This window comes from Rousettus aegyptiacus, unplaced genomic scaffold, assembly GCF_014176215.1.
Source record: "Rousettus aegyptiacus isolate mRouAeg1 unplaced genomic scaffold, mRouAeg1.p scaffold_m13_p_18, whole genome shotgun sequence".
Taxonomy (NCBI): domain Eukaryota; kingdom Metazoa; phylum Chordata; class Mammalia; order Chiroptera; family Pteropodidae; genus Rousettus; species Rousettus aegyptiacus.
This window is the reverse complement of record NW_023416293.1, coordinates 5179120-5201194: the sequence shown is the minus strand read 5'-3', so window position 1 is coordinate 5201194 and position 22075 is coordinate 5179120. Positions and strand designations below refer to the sequence as shown.

At 47.1% G+C, this 22075-nt stretch overlaps 1 protein-coding gene across 2 annotated transcripts in view; it reads right to left on the bottom strand.

Annotated features, from left to right (window-relative positions):
* TP53BP2 (tumor protein p53 binding protein 2) overlaps positions 1–22075 on the bottom strand; it is a 49174-nt gene that overhangs the window by 6654 nt on the left and 20445 nt on the right. For both annotated transcript variants that reach the window (XR_001594173.2, XM_036235419.1), the window contains 14 exons: positions 18182–18295; positions 14860–14942; positions 12821–12922; positions 10927–11101; positions 10112–10293; positions 9600–9764; positions 8910–9138; positions 7550–7657; positions 7081–7229; positions 5912–6374; positions 4392–5167; positions 3502–3639; positions 2661–2794; positions 1996–2162 (listed from right to left, as the gene is read on the bottom strand). Coding sequence is in view for 1 of the 2 variants with exons in the window: in XM_036235419.1 (XP_036091312.1) it covers positions 1996–2162; positions 2661–2794; positions 3502–3639; positions 4392–5167; positions 5912–6374; positions 7081–7229; positions 7550–7657; positions 8910–9138; positions 9600–9764; positions 10112–10293; positions 10927–11101; positions 12821–12922; positions 14860–14942; positions 18182–18295 (2985 nt within the window). In the remaining variant the exon portion in view is untranslated. The remainder of the gene's footprint in view (positions 1–1995; positions 2163–2660; positions 2795–3501; positions 3640–4391; positions 5168–5911; positions 6375–7080; positions 7230–7549; positions 7658–8909; positions 9139–9599; positions 9765–10111; positions 10294–10926; positions 11102–12820; positions 12923–14859; positions 14943–18181; positions 18296–22075) is intronic.

Here is a 22075-nt window from a genome sequence, read left to right as displayed (position 1 = left end):
TTGCTTTAGAATAGTCAGTTTTTTCGACTTACGTGAACACTATGAACTTATTATTCCAATATTAATCACTATGACGTTGCATGCAATCTCTCTCTCTCATCCTGGGAAAAATAAAACAAGAAATGAAATTGTTTCTTTTCCAAAAGAAGGTTCTGCCAACCTAAACGGATAGGTTTCTTCTAATGGGGACGAGTAAACTGCCGACCTTCCGTTTAAGACACGTGAAGCATGACAGTGAGATTCACGAGGACAGCGGTCCTTCACGTAACTATCACTCCACAGTTTTAAAGCTGGCCGGACTCATCATCCGTTTGGGATGGGAATGGGGAAGAGAGTGGATGAGAAATTCTGGATACTTTGGTATATTCAAAATAACAACTTGAGTCTCATTTCTAAAAAATTATTAGGAACGGAAGAAAATTTCACATTACTATGCTATTAAGAGTTTACAAATCACTGTTTGAAAAAAAAACATGCTCTGTATCACGGGGAACCTGGGAAAGGCAAACTAAAGCCACGGCGTGACACTGCGAGTCCACACGGGCCAGAGGGCACGCGGCGGGGAGGGCTCCGCCAGGTGTGCGCCACGGCCGCCTGGCACTCTGCTTCCGGACAGACGCCAGGGGACGAGCACGAAACGGGCACAGGACCAGCGCTTACAGCTGGACAGAGAAGCAAACGGGCTGACGTCTGTCCAAAGGAGAACGGAAAGATAAACCGTGCCACGGTCATAAAACGGAACGGCCCAGCCCAGGGGGAAGACGCCACCGCTGTGCGAGGCAGCACAGATGAACCCCGAAAACACGGCGAATGAGAAAAGCGGCCACAGTCGCCAACGCACACTGCACAGGAAGTTCACAGCACGCAAAACTAAACAGTGTTAGTTATGAGATCCACATGCAGGTGGCGTAACTAGCTTTTCAAAGGAAGGGATGAAAGACACGAGAAACTAAGTTCAAGGCAGCCGTCGCCATGGATGCGGGGGGCCGCGGATGTGGGGACCCGCGGATGCGGGGGGCTGTGGATGTGGGGACCCGCGGATGTGGGGGGCTGTGAATAAACGTCTAAGCAATGAACTGCATACCTGAAACTAATAAAAAATAACTTAAAAGTAATTAAAAATAAGAAAATCCAGGAAACTCACTGCCCCCCGCCACACACACACACACACACACACACACACACACACACACACACACACACACACAACCACCTGACAGCTGAGCGATAAAGAACTTGCGGTTTGCTGGTCTCTCTCTAACCCTCTCCCGCCCGCCACGAGCCTGGCCTAACGGGGAGAATACGGAGACGACAGAGCCTGGCTTTAACCTCAGGAGTCTTTCCGTCAACCGGCAAAGGAGTTCCAGAGTGGCTGGATGCCAGTGGCATGGAGGCCAGGGACCCCCTTATTTATCTCTTTCCCCTTCTCGATTCCTCTCAAGCCACACGAAAAAGAAAAATTGACCTCAACTTCTAAGACTTGTAAATAAGTTTTCGTTGTAAATAAAAATGCCAAGCAATCCACCGAAAACCTCTAGTCCATTCTTTTCTAGGTACAGAGCTGATGTTATCAGAATCATAAACCCAAAATCAAGAAAACGAAAGAACCAAAAAATTAGCTCTAAAATACATGTTGCCTTTATTTAACTTTACCAAATCTGATTTAGCAGGAAAACTTGGGTCATTTGGGTTCTTATACCAACACTGCATCTCTCTCGATCATCCAAAGACACCATCACTCACTAAATGCTGAAGTCTCGGGAGAGGATCTTCTGATGGTCAAAAGCCATTCACGCCGTTAGATGACATGCCACGTCACGTCTCTCGTGGCTGTTTCTAGGCACGCTCAGGAAGGCTGCCCTTGACCACACACCCAGGGCTGCGCACAGCACACAAATATTCTTCCCAGTAGGAAAATACTTATCGAATTATACCCTGGAGACACAGGGCAAATTAACGCGGTGACCGATCCACGCAGCACGAACTGCCACATACCGTAAAGAAACTGGGAGCACTGGGTGTAGCCTTCCTCCATCTCCTCGCACTTGTCGGCGGCAGTCTGCATGTCACTGTACGTCATGGCAAACACGGCGGCTCCCGACTCCACCAAAAACTTACACACCTGGACGTTGTTGCAGGAGGCAGCGCAATGCAGCGGGGTCCTGAGGGCGAGACATGGCAAGGACTAGCGTCACGGCTCTGGACTGAACAGCGGCGGCTACAAGGACCACTCGGTAAAGAAACTCTGACTCCGTCACTCACCAAGCCCCTTGTCAAAAGCCCGTGTGGGTTTTTAAATCGGTGTATTAGACTCAGAAAAGTTGCAGGGAATCAGGGCGGGAGGCGGGACCCTTGCTTAACTCAGCATTTCTCAAACTGGCTGAAACAGGATAAGTCACTGTGTTCTACTTTGTGACATTTCTTCTTTTAACCACCAAACTTTAAAAACTCCACATGCTTCCAAAATGGGAGTGAGATGACAGCTCTATGAGGGCATGCTGACGCCTCAAAAATGCCCACCACGCTTCTCCTGGACCACGAGCAGCGTGGGACACACGTGGACGCACCTCCTGGGCCCGAACAGCGCCAACGGCACGGCGAGGCCACCGCCCGCGCGGCAGACACTGCTCAGGGCTGATGGCGTTTCAGGGAAATCTTACCATCCATCGCTGTCAGCAGCATTGACGTTCACACCAAACTGCACCAGGAACTTCACAATTTCTGTGTGACCTGCACACACAGCGTTGTGAAGAGCTGTGATGCCTTCATCGTTAGGCAGGCTTGGGTCATCAACCTGTAACATCGATAAGGGGGACCGTCACTCTAATTTCTTGTCACCTGAACTGTCACTATTAACTGGCTCTTTAGAATCATGAAAACAGAAATAGACTTGTGTTTTGTTTTGTTTTGCTTAAATCATAATTAAAACTTACAGGAGCCAAGAAAACTATACCAAGAACAATTCTAGAAATAAGGCAGACAGAATAGCCACACTAAGTAGGCACTCACTATAAAAAGGCTTTTTAAAAATTGAAGTACCAGAAACTATACCCTTATAGTCATTTTTGTTTACTTAGCCTCCAACTTCCCACCACAAATTAGTGTCTAGTAGAGTGACATTTTCCATGGAAAGGAAAAAAGGTCAACTAAAAATATTTTAAATAGTAGGCTTCTGAAAAGGACAGGCCATATCTGTAATTTAACACGCCTGGTACAAATCCATACAGAGCAATTTTTAAAGGAAGGCACTGAGCTCCCCAAGAAAGAAAAGCATTCTAGAGGACCCCTTGTGAAAACTCAACTTCAGCATTATCGAAAATTTTCTGATCACACCTTTAGAATAGCAAAGCCTGTTTTGGGGCACGCTGAAGTGTTTCTCTCCACAACCCCATGTCCCCAAAACAAAACCATTTAAAAATATAATTTCTCTGTAGTAGCTTTCTGATTAGAGCTTTAAAACAAACTATGATACAAGGTTGAGTTTAAGAAACTAAATCATACCTCATAAATAATTCTCTGTACAAGGTCAAATTCTCCCTCCAAAGAAGAATCCAGAAGTAACGCAAGGGGGTTGAACTTCACCCTCATTCCATGAGCAATTCGCTCTGAACCAGTTTTACGCAAGTTTGTCCTTTTGCCCTGTAGGAGAAATACACGGAGAATTAAAGATACTGGTCTAAGCAAGAGACCAAGAACAACGTGCCTGAGTCAAAACATAGGAAGCTTCAGGAAAACTTAAAAGTGTAACGGGTCATCAGGCCACGCAGCGATTTTCACGCTAAGCTGAAGGTGAGGAAGAGGCTGCGTAAGTGCCCGCCTCACCTTGTGCCCACTTCATCCGGACCCTTCCAATGTTACCAATGTTGGAAGTCTGACTTTCCACGTAAACACTACCCACAAAATAAATTTCAGAGCTAGAAAAAGTGAAGTCTGGAAGAGTGACATTAGCAAGAAGAAGGTGAAGCATCCGCCTGATTCCACAGAGCGAAACCAGTGATCACGAGTTTCAAACCCGGATCTCATCCCCGTCCAGCGGTGCCTCCCTCACATGTGACATCGCTGCGAAGAGCGAGCAGATGTGACAGTTACGGGTCCAAGAATGAAACCGTCTCCTTCACAAAGAGACAGTTCTTCTGAAAAAACAAAAATGTTCCTTATACTAACTATAGTGAATTTTGAAAACATTTATAAGATCCACTCTAGGCCAAGGGAATCACAGAATAAAAGGCTAACTGTATATATAACAAGTCTGCCGCAATGTGCAAATTAACACAAAGCTCCTTCTGCAAACGGCCTTAAGTCTCTGCTGGCGTTTCACTGAGTTCTGACCATCACCCACCCAGAAGCGTGACCAGGGTCCAAGAAGGACCGTGAGAAGCTGCACTACTTACAGGAGGCAGAGACCCCTGCCCGGTGATCTCAGGCGGACGCATGCTCCCAGCGTCTTCTCCTGGCGCCTCGGGCTCCCCTGACGGGTACGGCGGCGGGGGGTACGGGGGGTACTCCTCCAGGTACACTTCGAGCAGATGGGGGGCCTCGGGATTTGGTTCTTCCACGCAACTCTGGAAGTTCGGGCTGCTGTCTGGGGCTCCTTCAGGCACAAAATCAAGGCCCGGAGAAGGCGCCGGCAGGTCCCTGTCCCCTGCACTGGCGCTCCCGGCCTCCTCCGGGGACGCTGGCTCGGGAACCACAGAGCCCACCTCCTTCTCCGGCTCCACACGTAAATACGGATTCTGGATTTCTGCTGGGCCTTCCGAGCCGGCGGTCACCAAGGTCGACTTGGATGGGTATGGCGGCACGGAGATGGTCTCCATGGCAGCGATGGTGGTCCTCTGGTACAAAAGTTTCTGAATATTCGGCCCATTTGGACCCTCTGGCTCTGTAATAGAGCTCCGTTTTTTTAGGGGCCGCGGTGCATTCGACAGTTTCTTTCGTAGGGCTTCTAAGTCAGCATCGCTCTGGTTTCGGTAAGGATTCGATAAGAAAGGCAGTAATTTGGTTGGGCTGAGTGGTCGAGGAATTCTTTCGTTTTCATGGTTCTCCTGAACCGAAGCGGCAGGCTCCGCTTCCGGCTCCGGCCTCCCGGGTTTGCCCTGGTGCCCGGCGTACGCGTGCTCTGGGAGCTGCTGGGGACTGGGGGCAGCGGCTATCACGGGCTTGCCGTAGACTGATCGGAGACACAGAAAAGGCCCGCTGAGTAACGCCCAACCCAAGCTGGCCGGCGACAGACAGGGGTGACGACAACTAAAGCCTCTTTTAATTTCATATTTGCTACTTAATACCCTTCACGACTCATTTTTTAAAATAAACTCCAAAGCAAGGCTTCCATCTTTGCATAATAAAGTTATGGCAGAATCAAAACCCCCACTGACATGTTACAAGCACCATTATTCCACGTACCACTAAGAAAATGCTGTCAATTGTAACTGTAAGAAATCACTGACTGCAGCATCCAAATTTAAAATGTCAAAATGTAAAAAAAGTTTAAAATGAATGAAAACTGGTACGTCCAGATTAACACTAAACACACACTATCCCGTCTTTCATAATTTTCAAAAGTAAATCCATGTGAAAAGTCGTATTCGGCTTACGAAATTATTAAGAGCCACTTATATTTGCCAAACTATTCCCCTTAACACACGATTATATCACAATGATCTAATCCCCAGATTATCTTATTAGTAAATGAAATACTGTGAAAATAATAGATGAAGAAAATGGATGACATCTAGCAGTAGCTGACATCTAGCAATAACTAATTTTAAATTCCCAATTCAGAAGAGAAGCCGCAATTAACACTCTCAGAACAAAAGCATCAGTCAAACAGGGCCTAGCCACTTGGCTTACTGACGGACGACCGCCCTGACTTACACATCATGTACGCAGGTGAGAGGAAGACCGAGAACCTTACCACTGGAGAAGTGTGGCCCTCTGGGATGTGTCTTGGTCAACGCGCTCTGCACGGCCTGTTGGAAATTTTTCCCAGGAGCCTGATGCTGTGTATACATGGAGTATATGGAGCTGGCCGCCACGGTCTGGGGTTTTCTGAAGGGGGGAAGCAGGGCGTCCTTGGAAGGCTGGGGGGTGAAGGGCCGGACAGCAGCAGCAGGTGGGCTTTCTTGTTTGGAACCTGGAAGCAGCGTTTGGTCCTGGCCACCTGAGGGTACGCCAGGGGACAGCAGGACCCTCTGCTGCTGCCCAGCTGTTTTGGGTTTGTTTCCTATGGATGCGACGGCCGTTGACAACTGCTGAGGAGTTCCATCTGGCTTAATGTCTGATGGTGACTGAGTCGCTTGTCCGAAATAAGGCAAATTAATCTGTTTGGGTTTTGATGGAACAGGAGGCGGTACTTTCGGCACATTTTTATTTGCAGCCTGTAAGACACACACACACACAAAAGCCAATGAAAGTACCGTTCCAGATAACCTAATTTCATGAATGCACATACACACTAAAAATACCAGCTCTATATTTTCAAATCATTACAGAGTTTTAAACCCCTGAACTGAATCACATTTAACAGGGGACTTCCGGAACGCAGCACAATCCCTGCCCTGTACACCCTCCTCCGTGGGCGACCCCAAGTGCCCCCTTGAAAGCGCCTAACTGCCTTCACGCAGGCACGGACGGCATCGGTCACAGCCCATTCTTGTTCACGCGACCTAGGCCACTGTGGTACAGAACACCTAACGCAAGGCACGCAGCCATCGCCGGGCCGTCAGAGGCTGGAGTCCCAACAGAAGATGCACCATCGGATCATTTGACGCAACCTCAGCTCCAAATTCTGAAGACGCAAGGTAACTAGGTAACTGAGCAGCACAAATACAGTGTTCCTCAATGCACTCGTATTTAGAGAATCCCACGAAATACGACCCAGAAGGCAGGTATGTGAGTCGTCCTCCAAGACGGCGGCACCACAGAGAGACTCGGGCGACAGAGTTAAAGCGACAGAATACTGTCGCGTTTCCTAATCTTTCAGGTATTTTTTTCCCCCTGCTCTCCCTCACATGATACTTTCCCTCTTCTAAAAAATGCGTTTAGAATTAGCACTAAATCTCCGGAGTAGACAGTCTCACGTACCTGAGCATCCCGCAAGATGTCCTCACTGCTCTGGTTCTTCCTCAGAGCCCCAAAGGACGGGGGGGCAGCAGACTGGTCGACCGTGTCAGACATTGAAAAGGGGCGCACTTTCTTCTCCTTCTCCCTCAGAGGGACCTCCCCGTCATCGACTGAAGAAGACAGAAAAAAACCCGCTCCGCCACTCAAACTGTGTGTAATACAAGGTCCTGTTCACGGGGCGTTTCCCTCGCCCCCATCTCTCTGAAACCCTGTACTCACTGAATGCTCTCCTATCTTTCAACAAAGTTGCTTAAAGAGTCACCCCAACTCTACAATGCTGGTACTGCCTTAATTCCCTGGCTAAATGAAGGTGTTCTGGAAATCCCTGCGTTAGTTTCAACATACTGGAAAAGAAACTATCTGAAAAAGAACACGCAGCACCTTTTAGATGCAAAATATAAAGTTCAGGAGTAGAACAAACGAACCTCACCTTGATCTGGAGCATTCCCAGAGCTTTTGGGTACGGGAGCAGAGGCCTGGCTCAGGAAAAGATCTGCATTTGGACTCCAATCGGGGCCAAGTGGATGGATTTTAGAACCTAGAATGCAGAAAAGCAACCACAAATAACCCAGCAGTCTAAAGAGATTTTTAATGGTTCATTTTGCTGCTAAAAGTTTAAACTCTAAAAACAGCTTTAAATTGCAGACTCATAACAATACTGATACACTTATCTAGAAAATATCAGATTTTACGATTCTAACTTAAGATTTTCCCCTGTGACTCAAACAATTTAAAATTAATCGTGGAAAACAGTCTGCTCTGAACAGCAAGGACATGCGATTCTTCACTGGGTAAGAAAATGCCGTCACTGCACCCGGAAAACAATTCCCAACTTGGCAGACCCGGGGCTCGAAGGTTTATCTTACATAACACCACCACGAGTATGCATGCACAACAAAAAGCCAAAAATGCAGATTTGAACCCATAACTTTGACCACAGTCTTTCACAATCAGTGTATTCAAATTTTTTCTACATTAATATTTAAGTTTCGAAGCCAAAGCTTTTATTTTTCCTTATAGAAATAAAACAAAAATTAACTCTACTATAAAACTCAAACTAGATAGCACTACTGCTTCACGGAGGTGATCACAGAAAATAATAATTTTAGAGTGAGCTATTTTCTGCACATGACAGTGGCTAGAGAAAAGAGACAATCTGGCCATTATTTTTTTCCTTCCAGAGGCTGAAATGGTAGGGTCACTGCAGAATGTTTTTACCCTGATTTCCCTGCAGTCCCCCCTTCATTCCCTCCTGTCACCAAACTGGCTTGCGCTTCCCCTGAGGACTTCGCAGAATGCAAAGATCACGAACACGAGTGCCTCTGTTAGTCCCGTTTGCCCACGCGTTTACCTTTATTCCAAAAATTACCAGCAGGCACATTCTCCCACACGGGCACGTAGGAAGAAGAAACACCGTTTACAAACGGGGTGGATTCGCCACCTCACCCTCTACAAAGGTGCCACCACCAACCACGTGTACAGGGACTTTACGCAAAAAGACGCGTTCTCAAGTTATTACCATCAGATCGAAATTTCCTTATTCACAAGAGGGAATTCAAAACGACTTTCAGATTTGTGAAAATATGACATTCTATTTCCTGAGTAGAACGGTATTATCGAGGGTTAAGAAACTCACTGCGGCACTGGCGAAGACTGCGAGGGGATGCTTAGAGTTTACACACGAGCAGGGAGGGGCAGGAGGACATGTTTTCAAAACTCGAACGGGGGAAAAGCAAGCGTGAGGATGGGAGCGGCGCGGCTGTGGAGGGACCGGAGGGCGACTCGATTACCTTTCGTCTGCGGCGCGGCCCCGGACCGCATGTTGGGCAGCGTGTGGACTTTCAGGGGCCCCTCCGCGGGCGACGCGGCCGAGGAACCGTCGGGCAGGGCTGGCTTCACCAGCAGCTCGGGCCTGGGCGGCACCCGCGGCATGGTGGACGACTGGATGTAGGGGCCGACCGCGGCCACGCGGCTCGGGGCCGACACCCCCAGCGGGGGCGCGTTTCCGTCGGGCGAGACCTGGGGAGACGGCACGGCCCCTCAGCGCTGCGCGCCAGCCTGGCCGCTCCGCGGCGGTTACGGACCAGCCCTTCCCAGGTCTGACCCTGGAGTCTGGAAGGAACGTCGCAGGGCGGAGGCGGCGCACGGGGACGCCCATCCGCACGAATCGCGCCGACACGCGGGGCGGCCCGGGCGAGGGCAGCGAGGGACAGCACGGCGGCTGCCTGAGGCCTGCGCGCCACCCCCGCCACCCCCGCCGCCCCCGCCGGCCCTGCCCCGTGAGCCATCCCGGCCGTCCCGGCCATCCCCGCTGTCCCCACCGTCCCCACCGCTCCTGCTCCGCGCGCCGCCCCTGCTCCGTGCGCTGTCCCAGCCGTCCCCGCCGTCCCCACCGTCCCCACCGTCCCCGCCACCCCCGCTCCGCGGCTGCGGCAGCTGCGCTGCCCCGGGGCCCCTCCCGCCAGCCCCGGCGCCCGCACCGGGAGGTTCTCCTTCTGCTGCAGCGCCGCCTTCTTCTTCCACAGCCGGTCCCTCAGCTCGTTCACGCGCTTGTCCATGACCGCCACCTCGGAATTCCGCCTGTTCAGACACTCCCTCTGCTGCTGCAGCTTGGCATTCTGCTCCTGATTCAATTTGTTCCTCAACTGAAGAAAATGGGGGAGAACAAAAGAGGCGGCCGAGGAGTAGGAAGGAAAGATTTCTCAAACAGATCATCACGTGGTTGACCATTGTATAATTTGTAAAAGTGTCAGGACCGCTGGCCGGCCGCGCTTCGCAGCTCCTGGCTTAAGTCCCAGCGTCGGACCCCGGCTGCGGGGACGAGCATGCCTCGGCTTTCCTGTGTGACGTACTGGCACGCTTACTCTCCGGGGGTGAGGTCTTCCTCCCCTGCACCCCCTTTTCAGGCAAAGACACCAAAGCCCAGCACTTCCTGCCACTCATGAGGACGGCTGTGTGCTCTTGGGAGGAGGGGGACGCTGCTGTGGCTTACCTGGAGCTCCTTGTAGAGACGGTCCAGCTCAGCCACCGCGGACTGGTTGTCGTGGTGGCCGTCCACCCTGCCGTTCTTGAGCATCTCCAGCTGCCGCGTAAGCTCCTCTACTTTGGACACGGCCAGAACGAGCTCCTTCTGCTTTTGCTGGAACAAACTATTCATCTGTTCAATTTCCTCCACTAGAATGAAAAGGGGAGAAGCAACAATTGAAAAGGAAAAAAAAAATATCACTTCCCAGGCAACCGGGCTTTACAATAAACTGTCTTAAAAAAAACAAAGGAGAGAAATTTCCCAGAAATGTCCTGGAGCTAACCTATTTCTTTTATGAGAAACTGAAATCAACAGACATTGCTAAAAACCTGTGCCTCATTCTGGATGTAACTTTAGTAGACTCTGTTCATGAATATAATTAAACATTAAACTCCATTTATTTCTTTCGAATTTTTAATCTCAGTTTTAAAGCACTAGATGGAGCTATTAAACCACTAAAATTTTAATTTAGTCTTATGATAATTGGAGTTATCATATAAATAAACATCCTTGTCTTCATCCACTTTTCAGTCAAAAAATAGAAAAAAACAAATTCTTACTATATTTTCCACAGGTAACTGAGGAACCCTGAAACATTCAATAGCTACATTTAGTTCAGGGGAAACAGCAGCACCCAAACTAAAGTGAGTTATACTTTTCCAAGAATTACTTTAAGCTCTCCACATAAAAAGCCTCGCCTTCTTCCTCCCACTGCAGATTTGCACGAACGCTCCACACCGCTGCATGTTTGCGCCGTGCAGCCTAACACAGGGGCGACTCACCCAGTCTCCCGTTGCTCAGTCTCTTCTGTTCCACGTGGCCCTTAAGCGCCCTCACTTTTTTCAGCTTAGCCTCCTGATTCTCAGCTATTTCTTTTAGCCTCTTAAGCTTCTCCTGCTCGGCAGCCTGTTGCTGTTGACGCTGATCTTGCTGTTTCAGAAACTTTAAGCGCTGTTCCTAAAGATAAAAGCTCTCATCAGGCATATCATTTCAAGCAAGGACACTACGAACCCAAAAATAATCTAACCACAACCCTGAGACGCCAAGATTGAGGCGCGCCGGCCACACTGCCCTGGTCTCACCATCTGTCCTATACCTGGCCATCAGAACAGAACTACCTTGGAAGTTCGTTAAAAACAGACACTCCTGAACCCAAGTTCACAATCTCTTGGGGTTAAGATCCGGGGATAGGCTTTTTCAATCCGAGTGGTTCTTACACAGAAGCCTGGAACTAGTCTCCATGAACTGTGGCTACAACGTCAAGAAGCAGCTTACAGAGAGGCGGGCAGCAGTCTAAGGAAGCTGTTAAATGATAAGCTTTGGAGTCAAATTTGGATTCAAAGCCAGTTTGCCACTTACTAGCTATGAGACTTTGAGCGAATTATATCCTCACCAAGTAGACACGCCTATCTGTTTCTTCATTTATAAAACGGAATGATCAACAGCCCTCAGTGGGCTGTAGTGAGAATTCAATAAAATGTGAAATGTAAATCTCTTGGTACCTTAGTTAATATACACTCAATAAATACTTAGAAAAGAGCCAAAGAACTACCTAACACCTTTAGAAAACCGCAATTATGCAGCTTAAATTTTTATTGCTATTATATTAAAAATTTTAACTATAACAGTAATGAGACACACAATTTAAAATAAAGGGCAAAATTCTCAAATTACTACATCTAAAACATATAAATGACACAGAAAGAGATTCAAAATAAGACCCTGAGGGTAGAGATTTATTCTGTTAACAATCAACCTACTTGTTTGAATTTCGGTCCTTGCTACTCAAGGAACGGTGGGTACCATCTGCATCACCTGGGAGCTTGCTAGAAACACAAAACTTCAGACCCCAACCCAGACCTAATGACTAGAACCTACATTTTTAACAAGACTCTTAGGTGATCCGTGTGCTTATTAACATCTGAGAAGCAAGGACGCACGTCACTGGGAAAAGGCTGGCGTCTGGGTGCAGAAGCAGCCCAGGGGGCGACCACGGCAGGCGCGGTGCACGCCGAGAACGGCCTTACAGGATCCTGGCCACCACCTCAAAGCCCTGCTGAGTGACTCGCTGTGCCGAACCATCGACTGGCGACCCCAGGTCACTGGGGCTGGCTTTGATAGCCATGGAAAGGCTCTTCTGTTTTCCTTGTTCATGGCCAGGGTTAGGATTAGCTTGCGGGTGGAGAATGTCCCCAAATAAGGCGAGCGGCCTGTTGTCATTGCCGAGCGGCAGAAGGGGAGAGCGCCAGCACCCGTGGACTTCAAAGTCCCTCTTGTTATATATATATATATATATATATATATATATATATATATATATATATATATATATATATATATATATATATATAAGCCGCGACTTGGGACGGACTCAGAACAGTGCAGCTTCCACAAAGAAGCCGAAGGGGTCTTTCCGCCGCCCTGCTTCACTGACGCCTGGCAGAGCTCGGCTGTTTGGATCAGAACGACAGGTCAGGGAGACCTTGAACGACTGGGATCAAAGGGCTGTGGTTAAAGAGGAGAACACACTGCACGGCCACACCACACGGCAGGGGACGTTTGGGCCGAGAGCATCCGCTCCCATCCGCGAGGCAGCTGGCTGACAAGGAGGGCAGAACGCGAAGGGCTTCGCGCAGACAGCAGCGGCCTCCTCGGCCTCCCCGGGCGAGCCCTTACCTTGGTAGCCAGCATCTGCTGCTGGGCCTCGATCTGCTGCTGCTGGCGAGACGCCATCTCCTGAAGTTCGGCAAGAGTCAGATCCATCCGAGGACTATTAACCTACAGATAAAACACCAACAAAAAACCCACTTACTACGAAAGGATCGTAGCGATTTCTCTCTCGGAAGTCTATTTACACTATTTATAAGCTTCACCTGAACCAATCGTGACAAAATTATTTAGCCATTTTTCTTCCATAATATTAAAGATTATAATAATACCCCCATACTTATTTATTAAGATGTAAAACATACTATCAAAGTTTTTTTATTTTAAGTGGTAAATTTAAAGTTAAATAGTTTCAACCGTTGGTGACATAAATGAAACCAACTGTTGAAACTATTTAATTTTAAACAGTTTGCAATTACTTTGTTCTGTAGTTAATATACATTTAAAAAGTAGTATCTGATTACATAACAAGATATTGGGGACCTGGCAACAAACCTAAAATAGTCTTCAGAACAACCTTTAAAAATATGACACCAGTATTAAAAATACTCAAGATACACTGGGTCATTGGGAACAAAAAGCAAGATGCCCACTATCAAAACATCTGTTCAACATGGTCCCAGAGGCTCCAGCCCATGCAACAGAACGAGAAATAACTCGTATCCATGTTGGAAAGGAAGAATTAAACTTTCTAACTCATACACAACATAGTCATCTATGAAGAAAATCCTGTAAAAAAGCTACCAGAGCTAAATTATTTAGCAAAACTACAAAACTAAAAATTGGGGGGGAAAAAAAAACATTTAAATACCATTTCCAATGGCATAAAAATATGAAGTACTTAGAAATAAATCGAACAAAAGATGTGCAAGTCCTGTACACTGAAAACTTCAGAACGCTACTGAGAAAGACCCAGGTGCTGGAGGGGGACGGCCAGGTGGTCGCGAGCGGAAACCTCGACACCATCAGGTGGCAAGGCTGCCCGAGCTGACCTACTGATTCAACAGAGCCTCACCCAAAATCCAGGCGGCTTCTGTGTACCCTGACAAGCAAACTCCAAATTCCGTGTGGAAATATAAAGAATCTAGAAAAGCCAAGACAACTTTGAAAATAATAAAGGTGGAAAACTTACAGTACCTGCCTTCAAGAGTTAACAGTGTTTTCGTAACCAATACTGTGTGGTACTGATTTCGAGATAAATAGATCAAAGAAATAGAAGAGTAAAACAACTCCACACATATACGGCAACTGATTTTTGACAACAGTGAGAGGCAACTAACGGAGTGAAAAAAAGTTTTTTCAACAAATACAGCTTCTACAACTGGATACCCACATTTTTAAAAAAGCTTTAATTCTCATACTACATGCAAATGTTAACTCAAAATGGATCATAAACTTCAGTGTAAAACCTAAAACTACGAAACTTCTAAATTGATCAATTATACTAAGAACAAGCCATAGACTGCAAAAAAAATTTGCAAACAAAAAAAAACGAGCAAGAGTGGACTACTTCACCAAAGAAGATATAAAACTGGCAAATAAACACATGAAAAGATATTCGACATCGTTAACCGTTACAGAGATAGAAATTAAAACCACAACGTAATAGCACTACCCACCTAGGAGACTGAAGAAAGGCAATCTGGGCTAATCCCCAACAGTATTAGAACCTACGGGCTGCAAAAGGAAAACGTGTACGAGGTACCCCAAAGATACTGGCTGGCATTCATATGCAATAGCGAGAATATTAATACAGAACCTTCTATTTTTCTAGGAGCATCACAGCAGCGACTAACATCACCAAAACCCAAATACTTCCTTAAACGTGTTCCACATTTGTTTTGCTCCACATCTGTGTTACATTCAGCATCTACCTTCTTTCAAGTCAACGTTGTAGAGATCGTTAACATTGTTTCTACAAAAAAAAATCTAAAACAACCTTTAAAAAAAAAAAAACCCATCCTTAATAACCCACTGAAGAACCAAGTGCACTGAACGAGATGTAAGGTTTCGAGAGAGGCGACGCCGTGGTAAAAACGATCACTTACGCCATTCTCCTTTCTGCGATGTCCACTGGGAACTTTCACGCCGTTTCTTTTTAAATTTGGATCCTGAGATCTCGGTCCACTCACTAAGCACAAAAATAAAAAACTACGCATTAACACCAGAGTTCATTTCTGAGTTCTAGAATAACCACCCTTTGATATTTTAAGTTAAAAGCATTCTTGAAACAAAAAATTTTCTCATAGCAGAGGTGTTGCCTTGTGATTTGGTTTGCTTTGGAAAACCCTACTTGGAACAGGGAACAGTAAGCACCAGAAAATATATTCTGATTATTCTCTAGGAAAGCTGTGTGATTCAGAGACCAGAAAAGGAGAAATTAACAAAATGAATGTACTTCTGATTATGGGTAATTCATATCATTTACTTTTAATAGCAGCTCCTCCTAGTTCTCCGTTTAGCTACTCAGTAGTGAAATCTGAAATAGTGTCATTGAAAGAATTAAGTGAAAATTAAATCAATCCATCCTTGTGCTCATAGCAGTATTTGTAACATATGGGAAGAAGCAACTGAAAAATGGAAGAAGCGACGCTTTAAATATTGAGCTTATTTGGGGCATTTTGTGGGAATTCATAAGTGCTATGAAGAACTTCCCCATTTAAGTAAAAAATTTTCTATTTTCTTAGTTTGGGAAAGTACTAACTGGGAAACACTATAATTTTGCTTTTTAGACTAAAAATAATTTCCCAAGCCACAATATATGGGTCTTCAGTACTACTTAATGCAGCATAAGGGGAAAACAGTCTTAATTTAAACTAATACGTTGTAAGAGACAAAGAGTATCAACAAAGAATTTTTAAAATACATGAAATTAAGCTTCTGTACTTCCAGAAATGAGAAAAATTATTATCTCCCAAGAAATTTTAAATTAAAATGTCTTTTGAATCAAATTGCCACTGCACCTGCCTCGAAGCATAGTATAAATTCCCACACCAATAAACACGATGTCCTCAGAGCCAGGTGTCATATCTATACCCAACTATAACGTATTAGCTTTATTTTTAAAACACTGTTCCTTCTCTGACAAAATAGCACAGGTAATATCACAATAGTTCTGCCAGAAAAATAATTTCCAGCATTTAAGAATAACTGCTTTCTTTGCTGCCTCGGAGACAGCACTTAACCATTTTCTCCTTAGCACGTTCAGTTACAGAGTAAATGCCAGGAGCTTTAAAAATAATTTCATAACATTCTGGGTCCCAGGTCCTAGTTAAACTGGAAAAAGAATATGGTAACAGCTGCCTTATTCCACGATCCAGGAGTCTGCACCAAACACGCCGTTAAAGGACACTAAGAAGCAATCCTGTTTTATCTTGATTTAAACACTATGTGGCACTGGTGCTTTGTGACAATGTGAAAACAGCTCCTTTATCTTCGGACTGCATTTCTCACATTACAGACACACTGAAACGGCACACTGCACTGCTGAGAGGCTGCTTAATAATTTACCCAGTGCTACACAGGAGGATATTTGAACTGGTAGATAAACAGGTAAAATACAACTCACTTATTAGAAAAGGATGTACGCAGTAATATAAATAATAAAATAAAAATAAGATGCAGACGCCAATTTAAAACTCCAAAAAAGGCAGCTGAGGAAAACATTTGCTTATGTAAATGAAAACTCAGACAGCAGTGATACTGGCAGGCCCACCTGGCCTGGCCGAGGTGATTCCAGCTGCACTCCCGGCTCTGGGCTCTGCCGCTAGGTCTGCAGCCTCTGACCCGGCATGTAACCCCTAAGGATCAGCATTCCTCATCTGCAGAGTGGAAGAGGCCAGACTGAGTCAACTCTGGGGTCCCTCACACTCTAAATTTAATAATGTCTAACTCCTGGGTGCCATATGGACATTTGTATTAAAGCAATAAAACTGAGATTTTTAACATCCAATAATTACCATGTTACCTACATTCTTACTCCCAAGAATTATACACTGAAGTCACAGGCCCTCGACTTTCCGCTTTACGAGTTCCATCACTCTTAGAAGGCCGAAGTCAGCCCGCTGCCACCTGCGGCTTCCCAGTGAGAACGGACCTTCCCGCGGATCTCCGATTCGAAACTGCTTGCTCTCCCGCACCCCGCGAGACCTCCCGGTCCCAGGAACGGCTGTCCTCAGCGTCCAGCGCTGGCGGCCCGCCGCCTCCCCACTTCACAGATTACCTTCTATGACGCTAACTCTAGTACCCTCCTCTACTGCCATCTATGAACTCTGCTCACAGCCCCCGTCGCTCCAGATGCGACTCCCTGACCCCCGTGCTCCTCGCCTCCAGGTCCTGCCTTCGTGCCGGATGCTCCCACACAGACGCTGGGAGCATCCGCTTGGCACGCGGCTTCCTGCGCCCTCTGCACTTCAGGCTCGTTCCCCGACCGCCCTGGGAGCATGTCGCCCAGGAGCGCCACCTCCCAAAGCTAACGCCCAAGCGTGCTCCTTCCGGTCCTAACTCCCTCTCTACGCGCCTTCCTTGACCAGAGACCTGCGGGCTCTGAACCTGCCACTCTTCCCCACTGTCCGCGCGGTGCGCACTTCCTCCCCACCCGGCGTAGACGCCATCAGGCCAACGTCCCCTTCGTCCCCGTCCCCCTGACCATCCGCTGAATCAGTCTGGCAAAACCCCAACCCTCGGTCAATCCGACCATCTTTTTCTCCTCTTCCAACGGTCCGGGCTGGAGAAAAGTGGCCCGTGGTCGCGGGGTGTCCATGCTCCCTCGGGGAGGTCATGCGGCCTCCGGGGACCCGGCGGGCTGGCTTGCCCAGCGGGGGTCCCTCCCAGTCTTCACAACACGCAAAGTGCCGGCCGCCTCCGGCATCACTTTCAGATGACTTCGCCTCTTACTTCGGGGAAAACAAATGTTTTCCGATGAGAAGTCCCCACCTTGCTCCCACAAATGCTGCATTTGCCCGCACCCGCACGTTCTCTTTCTGTTCTGTCACCATGGAAGAAGCTCCCTCCTCCGCCTCCAAGGAAGGCGCTCTCGGCCACGGCACCTTCTTCGTGACGCCCGACAAGCACTCCCTTTCTTGCATGGATTTCAAGCTCTCGCTCTGCTGGTTCCTTCCCACGTGCGTTAAAAACCACCACAGAACTTCTCCCATCGTCACGCAAAACCAAACAAACAAAAAACCGTTCCCTCGTCGGCCCTGACGGCAAGGTCGTAGAAGGGTGGTCTGTCTCTCCTTGCTGTTTCCAGGTCCTTCCCTCTCCTTCACCCCTAAGTTACCTGCAGCCTGATCGCATGCCACCTCTACCTCCCCCGCTCCGAAGCAGAAATCGAAGTTCAAATCTCCTACGACTCAGGATGCTACCTACCCATGTCCCTGCCAGGGGGGCGTTCATGACGAAGGAAGAAACGAACTTCATTCCTCTGACTGCCGAATCTTTGCAGGACATCAAACATCCGCTCATTATCAGCAACCGGACGTTCTAAAAGAAACACACAGAAATCTCAGTATCTGCTGGTAAGAGAGTCAAACACAGCATAAACTATCTATCCTTCATGCAAATATGCATTCTGCATGTAGGAAATACTTAGCATCTTCGGTAACTTTTTTCATTAAAACAATCTTTAGAAAATGAATTATCACAGATTTTCCACACGTTTAATCAGTGTCGAAGGTGGGTGGAGAACTGGGAAGCGGAACGGACCCGGCGGGCCCCGCACCAGTCACGAGCCTGCCGGTTACCCGCGGCAAGTTCGACGCTTCTGAGCTATTAGATGGGAAGGTCTTTGAGGCCCCCTCTGACTCAAATGGTTCTAGAATCCTCTAAATATGTAAACCAAAAAAATTAAAAACAACTTTCTAAATAGCTTTATCTTACTATTAGGCTATTTTTAAATCATAATTTTATTGTTTTTTAAAAAATCAGCAGTATCTATTTCCAAACAAAAGGCTATTTACTGCACTGAAAATGTATCGGTTTGGCCCCTCCAGTGAGACTGCTAGGTATCAGAACTTTCCAAGAGACAAAACACACTAATAAACAGAACTTCGGGAGAAATGATATATCTTGATATCTTGAGTCCTCTCAAAAATTCTTCCAATCTCAAGAATTTTGGATATATAAAAAAAAAAATGTTTGCTACAACTGCTTAAAATGCAAAAAACTCCAGTAATGTCAATATCATTTTTTTAATACAAGAACGCTGAAAGAGCCTAAGAAAACTTAATGCACTTGTCGGTAATCAAACACTAGACTCTAAGTGCTTCGTAAACAACGTGGGCAGGGGACTGAGCAGCCGAGGATTCGGCAGCCAGGTCTGTGAACGAACCCTGAGCTCAATCGGCCTGACTGCAACAAAGTGCAGTTCAGGTGCTATTTACAGTCGCATCACACACTAAGAGGACACGGGGACCCCTCTTCTAAAAACCACAGAAATTCTACCCAAGATCCCCCAGAGAGAAACTAGCTGAACAGAAATTCTGAGTGGGCTCTCTACCTCCTCACCAAACACACCCACACCCCAACTTTATTTCAAAAGAAATGAAGTGAAATTCCCCAGGTTCCAGAAGCAAAGAGAAAACGCAATGGCCGTGAAGCAACTTCGAGTCCATGCCGGTTGGACCCTCTTAAAAGGCGTGAACCTCCACATAAGGTCTAGGCGCTAAGGCCCTGATGGCCCATGATGGCGGGTCAGGCTCAGGCCTGCACACGCTGCAATACACTTCCAAGGTCCTCAAAGTCCCCTACTAACGCCCCATGCTCCAACCGCACCTACCCCCTGGTCATGGCGTTCACGCCTATGTGACTTTGAAAAGGCCATTCCCAGCACCTTTTTCTCCTTCTGCAGATGGAGCGCACCCATTCGTTACTGTAGTTATCACACTACTATGACTGTCTGCTGAAACTTGCTTCCACGTGAAGGCAGGAAACTTCCAACTCTCTGTCCCTCACAATCCAGCATGGTTCCAAGCCTAGAACAGGAATCCAGGACATGGTCTCTAGCAAACAAGCGAGTGGGCAGTAAGACAGTGGAGATGGCAAATAACGGCTACTCACTCTAACAGACTGTCAGTGAAAGGAGCTGAGAAACATGAGCGGCTAACAGAATAGAAGTAATGTATTTACTATTCTAGAAAAGGAGCACCGTGGACAATTTGTAGCCAAAAGGGGAGAGTTTAAAACATAACGGCTATTACTTATTGAGACCCAATACTAAATGCGCCAGGGGCTCTGCTAAACCCCTTCGAATATTATCTCTGGGAATCTGATGAGGTCGTTTCCATTATTAACCCAATTCTGTAGATAAAAACACTTGCATATTACAGAGAGTAAGTATCCTGCCATAAGTTATAAAGTTAGTAAATGCCACAAATGGGATTTTGATACCCAAGACCTTCTCTTAATCACAATACCACACAAACAACTCTCAAATTAATTATGAATTCACAGCAACCAATCAAATTCCCAACAGAATTGTTCAAGGAAGCTTTCAAAATAATTCTAAAATATATCTGAAAAAGAATATACAATAATATTGCAAGTATTTTTTGAAAAAGTAGAAGAATGAAATAAACATTTGCTTACAGATACCCAACATATTAAAAAAAAACTATAGTAATTCAAATTGCTTGATTCCGGAGTTACAGTCAAGATGGCAGAGTAGGTAAATGCTGTGCTCACCTCCTCTCACGACCACATGAAAATTACAAAGAAACTACAGAACAGCCACCAATGGGAGTGGCTGGAACCAACTAGATGAACAGAAGTCCTACGTCTGGGGACACACACGAGAGGCCAACTCAAGACTGGTTAAGAGAGATGGAGACGCAGAACGGCCGGTCCCACGCCCGTGTGTGGCAGTTGAGACTCGAGAGGTGTATTTTGGATATGATGGTTCCCCCAGAGGAGTGAGGGGTCCCAGCCCCATACCAGGCTCCCCGGGCCAGGGTTCCAGTGCCGGTAAGAGATGTCCCCGCACTTCTGGCTGTTAAAATCAGCGGAGACTGTGGCTGAATCAGAAGTCACAGACATTCCTCTTAAAAGGCCCGCACACAGACTCACCACTGATGGACTTGCTCGCTCTGAGCTCCAGCGCTGGGGCCAGTCAAACTAGGAGGGACTGAGTTGTCTGACTTCAGGGCAAGGGCTGGAGGGATGGCCTTCTCCCAGACAGAAGTGCTGGTAGAACCCCCTGTTCCTTTGTTGAGATCCCCCCTCCTCCCGGCATGCAGACCCAGGTGGCCGCCGTATCTGAGTCCCCATCAACCTGGCTAACACTGGTCGCTCCACCAAGGTGATTCCAAGATCCCACCCCTCCCAACTTGCAGGCCCACCCAAGCCACTTCCAAAGCCTTTTCCATACAAATGGCCTGTCTTATCTCATCCTGTGGACTCTCCTGAAATCTCTCAAAAGTTCACAGACCCAAAAAAAGCAGCAACTGAGCAGCCCCAAGCCAGCACTGCGGCATCTGGCCTCGGTTTGTGGTTTGGCTTCTTGAGGTACCTCTAAGCCCAGCACAGGTGGCACCCATCAGGAGATTGCTGGGTGACTCTTGCCAGGTGGCTCCAGGCATGGCACAGGCTATGGCTGAACCCGGCCTGCACAGGGCCCCTCCCAAAAGGTCCCAGGGCCAGCACGCCCAGTGGCCAGCTTCCACTAAGGGCTGCATCCAGAATGGCAAACCCAAAGGGCACTCTGGGCAGACACCAGAGTCCTACTAAAGCGAATCTTGTTCTGCAGGGTCAACTCCTCACTGGCCAGTCTTCAGATGCAATCGGCCCAAGGGTCAATCCCTCCCATTGACGTACAAACAAAAACCAAGGCTCCACTACAACAGGAAGGCACACACAGTCCATACAAGGAGCACACCCCGAGCTGGTGAAGACCGTGTCACTGGGCCCCATGGAACACCTACGACATAAGGCCACTCTCCTAACACTCGGAGACACAGCAGCCCTATCTGCTATATAGAAACAAACATAGGGAAGCAGTCAAAATGCAGAGACAAAGAAACATGTCCCAAATGAAAGAACATAACAAAGATCCAGAAAAAGAACTAAACAAAATGGAGACAAGCAATCTATCAGATGCAGAGTTCAAAACACTGGTTATAAGAATGCTCAATGGACTTAGAGTAATGGTAGATGAACTCAGTCAGAACTTAAAAACAAAGAGATAGAAAAATGGAGATAGAAAACAAAAAACAATCAGAAATGAAGACTAAGTGAAATAAAGACTATATTAGAAGGAATCAACAGATT